The sequence below is a fragment of the Anolis carolinensis genome, unplaced genomic scaffold, assembly GCF_035594765.1.
Source record: "Anolis carolinensis isolate JA03-04 unplaced genomic scaffold, rAnoCar3.1.pri scaffold_10, whole genome shotgun sequence".
Lineage (NCBI taxonomy): Eukaryota > Metazoa > Chordata > Lepidosauria > Squamata > Dactyloidae > Anolis > Anolis carolinensis.
The window spans coordinates 12,878,300-12,891,030 of record NW_026943821.1 but is presented as its reverse complement, the minus strand read 5'-3'; the positions used below and the strand labels follow the sequence as shown (position 1 = coordinate 12,891,030).

General features: G+C 40.3%; 1 protein-coding gene across 3 annotated transcripts; it reads left to right on the top strand.

The window, feature by feature from the left end:
• Positions 1-3,684: 3,684 nt before the first annotated feature.
• LOC100552470 (phospholipase A2 inhibitor gamma subunit B) lies at positions 3,685-12,492 on the top strand. 3 transcript variants are annotated; one of them, XM_062962642.1, is made up of 6 exons: positions 3,685-3,775; positions 6,539-6,623; positions 8,617-8,733; positions 9,426-9,578; positions 10,603-10,743; positions 12,077-12,492. In XM_062962642.1, the coding sequence occupies exons 2-6, from the start codon at positions 6,581-6,583 to the stop codon at positions 12,214-12,216; spliced, it is 594 nt and encodes a 197-aa protein (XP_062818712.1). In that variant the 5' UTR covers positions 3,685-3,775; positions 6,539-6,580; the 3' UTR covers positions 12,217-12,492. The 3 variants fall into 3 exon arrangements, with proteins under 3 accessions (XP_062818712.1, XP_062818713.1, XP_062818711.1); XM_062962643.1 differs by lacking the exon at positions 6,539-6,623 and having other exon boundaries at positions 3,713-3,775; XM_062962641.1 differs by lacking the exons at positions 3,685-3,775; positions 6,539-6,623 and having other exon boundaries at positions 8,492-8,733.
• The last annotated feature ends 239 nt before the right edge of the window (positions 12,493-12,731 follow it).

Below are 12,731 nucleotides of genomic sequence, written 5' to 3'. Positions count from 1 at the left end.
CAATGGGAAGAGAGAACAACACTTGCTGGTGAATAACAGATAACCCATTCAGAAGCAATGATTAATATGATTGGGCCCTACAAAACCATGGTAGTCTGTATGGTGATCGAGTTCTACTTTAACTCCCAAACAAAGGTCCTTTTGTTTCAGTTCAATTGGCAAATATCCCACAAGCATAGGCAAGTTCTGTAGGACAATCATGGCAGCTGAAACAGTGACGAGGGTTCGCTTCAGCTTATGAACAAAAGTCTCTTTGTTTCAGCACAAAAGGCAAATATCCTATAAGCTTTTCAATAGCTAGTTATGGTATATCTTGCACCCCTTGATCCTTGCTGGAGAAACCACTTAGGTAGATAAGGGATTGATAAACAAAATACTGGAAGGCGCGATATCATTAGAGTGTGTTGCAGCAAAGACCTTGGACAGAGATGTGAAGTTCTGGCTGCAAGTCAATGCCAACACAATCTGTGAAGTCACTTGTGAATGTAAAACACCCCAAGGGGACAAAAGCAAGCAGCATCAGCATGTAGTAAGATTGTTGGATGGCTTCAAGTTTCGATGGTCCAAAGTTATAGCCATTTTCCAGTGGATTAGTCACTATCCAGTACTTGGCTCAGTTAGTGGTTACCTACCAGGAAACACTTCACATAATTGTGGTAGAATTTATTTTCCTTTTACCTTCCTATTCCCAAAGTGTGATTGATTCTTTAGATCCCCCATAACCAATGTTTTTAGGATAGAAGGCTATAACTTAGGTTGGCATTTGACTCTGAATGTATTTATTTTCTGAGTGAAACAGATTTGACTCATTCCTAATGTTTCATAAAGTTAAAAACACCCATTGTATCAGTTGTTGATTCAATGTCCTTAGTTAAGACTAACAATTGGATTTAGACTCATATCCACCTACTAAGTTTTATACAGACTCTGTAGGAATTGCTTCGAATACAGGGAGCAGAGTGAGCTCCCACTATTAGCCTCAGCTTCTGCCAACCTAACAGTTAAAAACATGCAAATATGAGTAGAACAATAGGTACCGATCAAACAGGAAGGGTTTTTTCTTCTTCTCGTGTCAGGAGCAACCGAAGTTCCTTCTGGAGTGAGAGAATTGGCCGTCTGCAAGGACGTTGCCCAGGGGACACCCGGATGTTTTGATGTTTTTACCATCCTTGTGGGAGGCTTCTCTCATGTCCCCGCATGGAGCTGGAGCTGATAGAGGGAGCTCATCCGCACACTCCCCAGGTAGGATTCGAACCTGGCAACTTTCAGGTCAGCAACCCAACCTTCCAGTCACTTAGTCCACTACGCCATCTGGGGGCTCCAAAACAGGAAGGTAACAGTGCTCCATGCAGTCATGCTGGCCACATGACCTTGGAGGTGTCTATAGACAACGCTGGCTTTTCAACTTAGAAATGGAGATGAGTACCAACCCACAAAGTCGGACACGACTAGACCTAATGTCAGGGGAAAACATTTACCTTTTTACCTTTCTGTATTCAATGGGTTTAAAAGAGATTGGATTACAACTTCCATAAAATATACTGGGGACTGTGATAGTTGCAATCCATCAGCTATGATACCACCAGGTTGGGAAAAGCTAGCAGTAACATTTGTTAAAATCTTCCATTTGGGAATGGGACAATAAACAAGTGCCAAGGTAAGTTCTTTATTGCATAACAAAGAGAGAGGGAGTATTACGTTGCCACAAGAATCCACTGTGAGAAAAACAGGCTGCGGGCAATAAAACATATTTAAAAGCTTACTGTCTTTCTCCTTTGTTGAACAACTCAACTGAAAAGCCAAAGTAATGTGAGAACTGATTGGTTTCATGGGCTCGTATCAAGAGAACAGAAGGTGTGCTTTGAAGTACATAAACCAAGAAAAATGAAGAATAGAATGGAAACGTGGGTTAATTTCATTTCCTAGGATACTGATGCAGAATTTTCATTTCAGAAAATATTGGACAACAAGTTTGGGGCAGAGATTCTGAACAGCACTGGCAGCGCCTATAGCTCCATCAAGCACATCTGCATTTTCTCCTTCTTCCTTGCATCCCACATCATCTGGCCATCTGGCAAATATTTATTGACACAATCATTTGTTTTCATTTCATTAATATTGTTAAGAAATCTTAATTTCAGGATGTATTATTCATAATTTAATATTGAAGCCTTTGAAAATGCATTTGTCTCTTGCTTCTTGCTTGCTTAGATAGATGCATGCTCTGTAAGCTTGCTAATTTTTTTAGTTTTAATGCTCATTTACTATACTGCTTCAGAAAATAAGACAGATATGTTCAGGAGTGGCCCTAGGTTTTTTCAGGATGTAAGCCAACCTAGCCCCCCCACCCCCCCAAAAAATAAATTATGCCCCCCACCCCAAACTTACTGGCAGCAAACTTACCATTGGGTCTCTCGCCATGGAACAAGGAAGTATTTTGTATTCTCGCGAGATCTTGCGATATTTCACGAGATCTTGCAAAATCTCAAGGGAATACAAAATACTTCTTTGTTCCACGGCGAGCAACCCAATGGTCGCCGCCGCTGCTGTTGCCTCCGCCGCCGCCGCTTCGAGTGCACCCAGGAAGGGCTGCGCCCGAAGCAGCGGCTTCAGGGGCCTCAATGAAGAACTGGGCCTGGATACGTTTATTAGAAAAAGCATGAGACTTGACTTTAAATTTAAAAATGAACTAAAAATAAGGCATGAAGTGGACAAAAAGAGGCCACATTCATTGAAATATAGCACCCACGTATTGAACTGGCTGTGGAAACATAGGCCGTGTGTTGTCGAAGGCTTTCATGGCTGGGATCACAGGGTTGTTGTATGTTTTCTGGGCTGTATGTCCATGTTCCAGAGTATTCTCTCCTGAGGTTTCGCCCACATCGGAGGCCTGCCATATATGTGGGCGAAATATCAGGAGAGAATACTTCTGGAACATGGCTATAGACATACAACAACCCAGGCCCTTACACATTGCACTCATGATTCTATTGGACAAAGTTTGAATTCTGAGAAGAGGATAATCGATCTCATATTTGAACTTTTAAACATTGAAAGAAACAAATGATTATAATTGATAATTAAAATATGGATTGACATGGCAATGACAATGTAACACTTGGTAATACTGTTCATTATTGCTGTGCAAAATTTCACTTGTAGCTCATTTGTCGTATCTATTTCACAAGATTCGTTTATACAAAGCAATATTTAGAAACAGCACACTCAAATTGTTCACTTAAGAAGGATATGAGTTGAAAATGAATTTGGGGCATGAGGAAGCTTAGAAATAATAATAATAATAATAATAATAATAATAATAATAATAATAATAATAATAAACACTTTCTAACATGGGGATGGATGTGACATTGTTAGTCAGAAAGAGTTCCTGAAAATACTCAATCACGTTGCGGCTTTTACCTCCTCTTCTTTTACCTTCCATCATTCACAAGCTGATAACAAGTCATGAGAATGAATTTATTGTCGCTGGTGTGTGCACGCTCACTGTGCTAAGTCATTGGTTGACTCTCTTTGTTTGCAGGAATTGATAAGATCTATACAATTGTAAAACAAAGGGGGGGGGGGCGGGAGAGGGCTAAATCATGATTGTTGTTAATCAAAGCACCAGAGCCAAACACTAGAACATAGGTCAATCACTTTCCCTCTTTATAAGGCAGCGCAGGAAAGAGCCCGATAACAGTTTTCCAGCAGAAGTTCAGAGCAGTTCTTTCTGGCAGAAAAACAATTTACCAATAGTATCCCGAAACTCTTGGTAAGTCCGCTTCTAATCCAACATGTTTTGAACCAAATTAGCCTAACAAAACCTTAGTAAATATTTTTACTGTTTTATGCATATTCAGAATTACCTTTTGTGGCAGTTTGAGAACCTATGCTTTTATTTATTTATTTATTTATTTATTTATTTATTTATTTATTTATTTATTTATAGTATTTATATTCTGCCCTTCTCACCCCAAAGGGGACTCAGGGTGGATCACATTACACATATAAGGCAAACATTCAATGCCTTAACATAGAACAAAGACAAGACAAACACGGGGCTCCGAGCTGGCCTCGAACTCATGACCTCCTGGTCAGAGTGATTAATTGCAGCTGGCTGCAGCTGGTTGATCAACAGCCTGCACCACAGCCCGGCCCATTATGCTTTTAATGAAAACTAGAGATCACAGTTTTCTTGTATGATGCCAAGATCTGTACAATATCTCCTCTTATTTCATGATCGGATGCAAGAATGAAGCATTCCTAGAGTTTTTCTTATCTTTTACATGAGATTGATTTCAAGAGCTTTTGTACTTTTTTTTTTAAAAAATTGTATTTTGCACAAATTATATAAAGAAGGTTTTTGGAGCAAAGGTGAGATAATGTGGCAGAGTTCGAACACCTGTAAGATTGTTTAGTGAGAAGTTGTGCTTGCCTGGTATCTTGCTTGGCTACACTAAGCCAGACAATCTCGATGAAGATAAAACTCTATGGGCATAATGTGAAAGCTCACTAATTTCTTGGTAGTTCTTTACATCACATAGTACTGTAATAAGAGTTATGTTTCCCAAAACAACCTAGGTGGGGAGGAAATGGAGGGAAGCTTTTGCATTGCAATTCCAATTCTGGTCTGCTTATTCTGTTATGAATTTCTATGTATCGGCAATTCTGTCTAGGGCTCTTGGGATCGGTTGTCCAATAGCATTTGGATATGTACTTTTCTCATCCCTAAGCTAAAGCAAAATATGAGAAAAAGATATTCACCTTTTATGGTCCAAAGAAGCACTACGTATTCCTTGGAAGTCTCCTTTACAAGTACAGTGTTTCCTCACTACTTCGCGGTTCACTTTTCGCGGATTCATGTTTTGTGGTTTTTCAATAAAATCTAAAAGACTATTATAAATCATAAAACATTACAATTTACAGCCTAAGGAAGGGAGGAAGAAGAAGCCAAAGGGAGAGAAAAGGAGGCCAAGTGGCAATGGGAAGAGAAGGAGGCAATTTATCGACACACGATTGGTTGATAAAGACTTAAAATAGTGTATAGCTACTAAAATAATGTATAAATATTAAAATATAGTGTCCCTACTTTGCAGATTTTCATTTATTTCAGGTAGTCCTGGAACCTCACCCCTGCAATAAGTGAGGGAACATTGTACCAACCAATCTGAACAAACTTAATTTACAGGAGCAAAGACCTTGTAGTACTTTTCATACGCACGTTTTAAAATTAAAATGTTTGGAGAAAATGAAAATTGAGACACACATTCTCACCAAGGGCAGGACATTATGGAAGACACAAATATTTTTCACATTCCCATTCACAATTCCAAATTATTTTGAGGATCAAATCCTAATCCAAACTAAACTGAAGAGCCGGCATTGTCTGTAGACACCTCCAAGGTCATGTGGCTGGCATGACTGCATGGAGCGCCGTTACCTTCCTGCCGGAGCGGTACCTATTGATCTACTCACATTGGCATGTTTTCGAACTGCTAGGTTGGCAGAAGCTGGAGCTAACGGCGGGTGCTCATGCTGCTCCCAGGATTTGAACCTTTTGGTCTGCAAGTTTAGCAGCTCAGTGCTTTAACACACTTTGCCACCGGGGCCAAATAATTGAGTTCAAAGTGGATAATCTGGATTTTATATGGCAGTGAAGATCTAGCCCAAGTTTTCAAGAACTCTCGCCCAATCTTGCTACCACTAGGTGGAGCTGATGTTTTTGGAAACAGATTGTGAGTGGAAAGTAAGGATAGCAGGTTGCATGTCCTCCCTTTGCCAGCTGATACTAGAGTTGTACTGGGAAATATAGGCCCTTTCTACACTGACATATAATCTAGATTATCTGCTTTGAACTGGATTTTATGAGTCTGCACTGGCAGTGTAGAATGGGCGTGAGTTTCCCAGACAAAAAAAGGTTGATACCCTAATTGAAAAATAATAATCTTGAGTACTTGCTGAACCAACCTGGACACAGCATATTATTTGAGAACAGAAATGCTGGACCACTGTAACAACCACCATGTCAGGCTACACAGAGAAGCCATTGAAATCCACAAGCTTGTAGACAATTTCAAAAGAAAGGAGAAAACCATGAAAATGAAAAAAAAAAATCTGGCTACCAGTATTAAAACACTCTAAAATTAGGACAGTATAAAGAACAATACTCAAAAACATGGGAATTCCAGACAAGAAACAATCAGGGCTAGCTAACAACTTCCAACAAAGGATTCCCCCAGACAGTAAGCAACCGGACCTTGAAGTTGCAAGGCTATTCAATGTCAATCAAGGTGGCCAACTGGAACATTCACACTTGCCTCAAACAGGCAAGAGTTCTTTCTCCCGTCCTGGACATTCCACAGATATATAAACCCCACTTGTCTAGTTGTCAACAGACCTCACAACCTCTGAGGATGCCTGCCATAGAGGCAGGCAAAACGTAAGGAGAGGATGCTTCTGTAACATGGCCATACAGCCTGGGAAACTCACAGTGTTTAATGAACACGAGTATTATTGAATCTCAATGTCTTTGCAGATTTTTCAGTAGCCACCTCCTTGAGCATCATTTTTCGTCAACATGATTCTGCAGATCCTCCTAATCCCTGTGCTTCTATGGATGGGTAAGAAAAGGCTAGTAATCTTAAAATATTCATTTTCCTGTCATTTGAACATTAATTTACAGTCTACAATTCAGGCAGCAATAATTCCTTTCCTCAGAGTAATGTTGAGAAATGAGACAAAGTGCCAAACATCAACAGAATTCTATTGATGTTCCATAAACCAGTGAAGACCCGGCTGTTTTGACAAGCCTTTGAAAGCTGAGACAGGCTTTGTACAATATACTGGATTTTTTGTTTGTAATTTTTGTGATGCTATTATGTTTTTATGGTTATTTTTTTAAAAAAATCTTATTTTATAGTTTAATCACTCTTAACTTTGGCATTTTGTGACTTTTTAACAATGAATTTTTTGTTATTGTTTTACTTCACTTTGATCCCCAAAGTGGAAAAAAGCTGTGAGATAACAACAGCAACTAGAGAATATACCCTTTCCCCTTTCCTTTCCCGCTTCCCCTCCTTGTTCTTTCTACCCCGCGCTTGCTTCTTTCCTTCTCCCTTCCTTCTCCCTTCCTTCTACCTTCCCCTCATACACATGCCACTTTTCTATCCTAGTGGGATAGAAAAGGTGGGATACAAATAAACACAACAACAACAACAACAATAGTAGTAATAATAATCCTTGCAGCCCAGGAGCAAGCCATCAGAACAAATGCAATTAAGGCCAAGATCAAAAAATCAGCTGATGACCCAAAATGCAGACTGTGCAAGGAAAAAATCGGAAACTCCTCAAAGCACAACAGACAAAGAATCAGTACAAGAAAACCGCACTACAAACTAGAGCTGACAGCTGGCACAACAAAACATTGCATGGAAAGTTCCTTGACAAAACTGAAGGAAAAGCAGATAAGGAGAAGACCTGGCTCTGGCTCATGAATGGGACCCTGAAGAAGGAGACAGAAGGCCTGATCCTTGCAGCCCAGGAGCAAGCCATCAGAACAAAGGCAATTCAGGCCAAGATCGAAAAATCAGTTGATGACCCAAAATGCAGACTATGCAAGGAAACCGATGAAACCATTCATCATAATCTCAGCTGCTGTAAAATAATCTCACAGACTGACTACAAACAGAGGCACAACTATGTGGCCCAAATGATCAATTGGAACTTATGCCTCAAGTACCACCTTCCAGCAGAAAAGAACTGGTGGGATCACAAACCTGCAAAAGTATTGGAAAATGAGCATGCAAAGATACTGTGGGACTTCCGGATCCAGAGTGACAAAGTTCTGGAACACAACACACCAGACATCACAGTTGTGGAAAAGAGAAAGGCTTGGATCATTGATGTCGCCATACTAGGTGACAGGTGGATTGATGAAAAACAACAGGAAAAACTCAGCCCCTATCAGGACCTCAAAATTGAACTTCAAAGACTCTGGCAGAAACCAGTACAGGTGGTCCCGGTGGTGATTGGCACATTGAGTGCTGTGCCAAAAGATCTCAGCTGGCATTTGGAAACAATAGACATTGACAAAGTTACAATCTGTCAACTGCAAAAGGCCACCCTGCTGGGATCTGTGCGCATCATTCGAAAATACATCACACAGTCCTAGACACTTGGGAAGTGTTCGACTTGTGGTTTTGTGATAGGAAATCCAGCATATCTATCTTGTTTGCTGTGTCATACAATGTCATTGTGTCAATAATAATAATAATAATAATAATAATAATAATAATAATAATAATAATAATAATAAATGACTCAACATTACCATATAATCCAGTTCAAAGAAGATAATCTGGATTTTATATTGCAGTGTAGAAAGGGCCTCAGTTTCATTCTCAGAATCCATTTTTTCTAAGATTCTAGGATTCTTTCTGGAAAACATAACAATACAGATTTTTTTAAAAAGAGGTTCCATTGACATAGTAATAACTGGTCATATCAACTAAGGCTTGTGGTATTGAATGAAACAAAGAGGAAATGTTAGGCTACAACAAAGCCGTATATATGTAAACAAACATATCTCAACCCAGTTTCCTTTCCTTTGCTCAGGTAGTGCTTTGGAATGTGAAGTCTGCACTGGCCTTGGAAGCAACTGTAGTGGTCCAATGGAGACTTGTGCCGACGGTCAAGACACCTGTGCAGTCGTAATGGTTGAAAACACAATAGGTAGGTGCAGGGACGGATAGAGACATTTTGCTGCCTGAGGCCAAAAATAAGGATGATACACTGCTTCTAGTACACCAAAAAAAAATAAAAGCTGGACTAGCATTTAAATGTTGTTTTCAACGCAGATTGTTAAACCATTTGACGAAAGCTGGAAGAAAAAATTGGGTAGAATGGAAAGAAGGCTCATGTAACAAGAAAATAAGGTTTACGTTGTCAACAGGGAAGGGGAGGGAGAAGGGAATGGAAAAGGAAAATGTATGGTAACCGTGATTATGCATTATAAAATAATAATGATTAATAAAAAATTCCCTTTGGGGTAAAAAAAAATGAGAGAAGCCTTCCACAGGATGGTTAAGCATCCGGGCATCCCCTGGGCAACGTCCTTGCAGACGGCTAATTCTCTCACCAGAAGTGACTTGCAGTTCTCAAGTTGCTCCTGACACAAAATGAAAAAGTGCTATGCTTGATTATGTTGAATATCCATGTATTTCTGTCCTACTAATATATCTAGAAACATCCCTACCATTTGATAAAATGATCCAATCTCAAAAAAGTGATTTGGTGTGTTCTGGCACATGGAAGTAAGTGTGCATTTCACTGGTGATGTAGAATGACATTTTCCTTGCAATTGACAAGGAGAGAACAAAGGGACCAGATCTGTATGTAACAATCTTTTGCCTGTTCTTTTGCAGATGGGGAACGGCTTCTGACAGTGATGAAGGCCTGTGAGTCCTCTCATGTGTGTGATGGCCCACCGTCTTATATGAATTTAGGAAAGGGAAGATATGTAAGAACAAGCGTTGCCTGCTGCGTGGGAGATCTCTGCAAAACAGCTCATCCTCACTGTAAGCATTTTTGGGGCCTAAACAGAGTTCGGATTAATTTGAATGAACCAGGTTTCAAATCCCTGCTTAGCCATGGAAGCCCACTGGGTCACTTTGGGTAAGTCACTCTTCTTCAGACTTAGAGGAAAACAAAGAAAAATCCCTTCTGAGCAAAACTTGCCAAGAAAACTCCATGACAGATTCACTTTAGGGTCACCATAAGTGAGAAAGAACTTGAAGGTGCTCATCACCACCATCACCACCACACCACCAATAAATTTTATTTAGAAAGAGCTTTTTGATTGGGTTGCTGTGAGTTTTACAGACTGTATGGCCATTTTCCAGAAGCATTCTCTCCTGACATTTCACCCGCATCTATGGCAGGCATCCTCAGAGGTTGTGAGGGTTGATGGAAAACAGGAAAGTGAAGTTTATATATCTGTGGAATGTCCATGGTAGGAGAAAGAACTTCTGTCTGCTTGAGGCAAGTATGACTGTTGTAATTGGCCACCTTGATTAGCATTGAATGGCCTTGCAGATTCAAAGCCTGGCTGCTTACTACCTGGGGAATCCTTTGTTGGGAGGTGTTCACTGGCCCTGATTGTCTTCTGTCTGGAATTCCCCCAGAATTGACATATGGCAGATGGCATATATTATGTATTTCCAAAACTAGAGCTAATAAGGGAAAACTGATGCCATTTCTGGAATCAGTAAGTCAAATATACCCAGAAACAGGTCTAATATTTGAGTGACCAAAATGTGTGCTGGCTAGCATTGTTCACCCTATCAATTCTTGTAAAATGAACAAAAGTGTATTATTTGCCAAAAAGTGTATCAGAAATTGGATTACTTCTTGGGCGCTGGCGAATTAAAGAACATTCATAATGCCTGTAGAGCTGAAACCTCCCCTGTCCCACAAATCAACCAGAGGACCATTACAAAAGTTGGAGTAGCTTGAAGTGGACACGGAACTGCCCTTAGCAGCCCAGCTTCATTGCATTGCATCTGCCTGATCAGCTCACCAGCTCTTTCTCTTTGGTTTCAGTGGCTCCAGTAATGAACAAACCCAATGGGAAGCAATGCCCAGCCTGCTATTCCTTCTCACCCTCTGGGTGTGGAACAGAGGTGGTGGATTGTGTTGGACCTGAGAACTACTGCCTTGACATGGTGGAAAAAGTAACATACGGTAATTTCTGCATTTCAGATCGCAAGAATAAAATACCGATGGCATCAGAAAATGGAGCTGCTTCATATGTGCAGCTTGTGAAGTTAATACTAAAAAACAACTGTATTGGTGCATCTGATAAATACATTACATCTTATTTCCAGTTTAACTGCATGGTACTTACTATCAGGGCCGTAGCCAGAAAAAGATTTCGGGAGGGGTTTTGAAAATTTCGGGGGGGGGGGGGGTTGAACCCCTAGCACACACCTCTCCCCACTACAAACCTGTCAATATCTGCTTGAAATAGTGCCTGGAGGGACTCTTAATGTTTTGCGTCTCATAGACTTAGCATGGGGATTTGGTTAACCAGTTAAAATTCATGAGTAAACCAGTTTTTTTTTATAACCTGAAAAATTTCGGGGGGGGGGGGGGGTTGAACTCCTAAAACCGCCCCCTCGCTACAGGCCTGCTTACTATGAATTTAGCTGTGAAACCTCATCAACTTTGTTTTTGTGGCTGCCACAATGTTGAATTGGTTGAGATTCGATGTGATATTCATTGAAAAACAAAACTATAGAAAAATGTGCCGCAGGATGTCCTGCAAAAACAAAGTTTTTACAGTTTAATAAACCTTTTCCATGTTCTTTTGATAGATCCAATAATAAAATGACATTTATAACCCAGGAACAAAAATCATGTTTCATAGTGTGATGTATGATTTATTTCCCCCAAGAATTGGTATCTATGGGGACTTCAATTTATCTCCATTTCTGCCACCAATGTGAGGACCTTCTTCTATCCCACCATTAACTCAGATGTTAGTAATCCACCCCCAAATAGTTTATTTCCTTTTCACTTTGATAAAGTAGGGATTAACCACTTCCATGGGAGCCCCGGTGGCGAAGTGTGTTAAAGCACTGAGCTGCTGAAATTGCAGACCAAAAGGTCCCAGGTTTAAATCCTGGGAGTGGAGTGAGCGCCCACAGTTAGCTCCAGCTTCTGCCAACCTAGCAGTTCAAAAACATGCCAATGTGAGTAGATCAATAGGTACCACTCCGGCGGGAAGGTAACGGCACTCCATGAAGTCATGCCGGCCACATGACCTTGGAGGTGTCTATGGACAACGCTGGCTCTTCGGCTTAGAAATGGAGATGAGCACCAACCCCCCGAGTTAGACATGACTGGACCTAACGTCAGGTGAAACCTTTACCTTTAACCACTTCCATACCTATTGAGATGTGGGTTTTTCACGTTTCCATGAAGCTGCAACATCTACATCCGTGAATGAAGAGTGAGTTTGGGGTCAGTGTTTGGGCTTCCTTTTCTAACCACCTTCCATGAATTTCCTTTCCAGGTAAATTTGTCATTGACCTCACCATGAAAGGTTGCATTACAGAAGCTCTGTGTGCCTCAAAAGAAGGCGAAGTCACATCTGCAAATATTCATACCAATATTGCGAAGGCCACCTGTACTCCAGCTTCTGTTGCCGTTTGAACGATTCCTTCATCGTTTCAGCTTCTGGATTGTGATAGAGCTTCTGACCAACCTGTTCTGTGTTGCAATAATGCCTTCTTTTGTTTGTTTGTTTGTTTTGCCAAAGTTATTTTCTTTTTAGATTATGTTTTCTAACAGCCTCAATTTACTGTCACAAATGTAACTTTATACAGTTCTATTTCTGATACATTTTACAAGCCACTTTCTTCTTCTAGGAGCTTTGATTTGGAGCTGATGTAGACAAAAAAATGATAATAAAAACCTAATTTTCTCTGATTGTTGTTTATTTTATTTGGTGAAACTGAATATTTATAGCCTCCAACTGTTCAAAACTGGCAAGGGCAGTCCTGATTAATCCTCTACTATCTCATGTTTCCAGCTGTTTTTAAAAAGTCCCAGTCTCACTCTCCTCTTCTCAGTTCCACCTTTGTTCTTAGCTTGATTTAGTCAGTAGAAACTCAGTTCAAAAAGATTACATTCTGTACCAAATTGCAATATGCAAATATTATGCTGAA

Excerpts from the sequence above, each read along its gene's own strand:
- LOC100552470 (XM_062962641.1), top strand. The coding sequence starts at position 8,529 with ATGAAACAAAGAGGAAATGTTAGGCTACAACAAAGCCGTATATATGTA. Across the intron at positions 8,734-9,425 it reads AATGGTTGAAAACACAATAG|ATGGGGAACGGCTTCTGACA; the intron begins GTAGGTGCAGGG and ends GTTCTTTTGCAG. Across the intron at positions 9,579-10,602 it reads CAAAACAGCTCATCCTCACT|TGGCTCCAGTAATGAACAAA; the intron begins GTAAGCATTTTT and ends CTTTGGTTTCAG.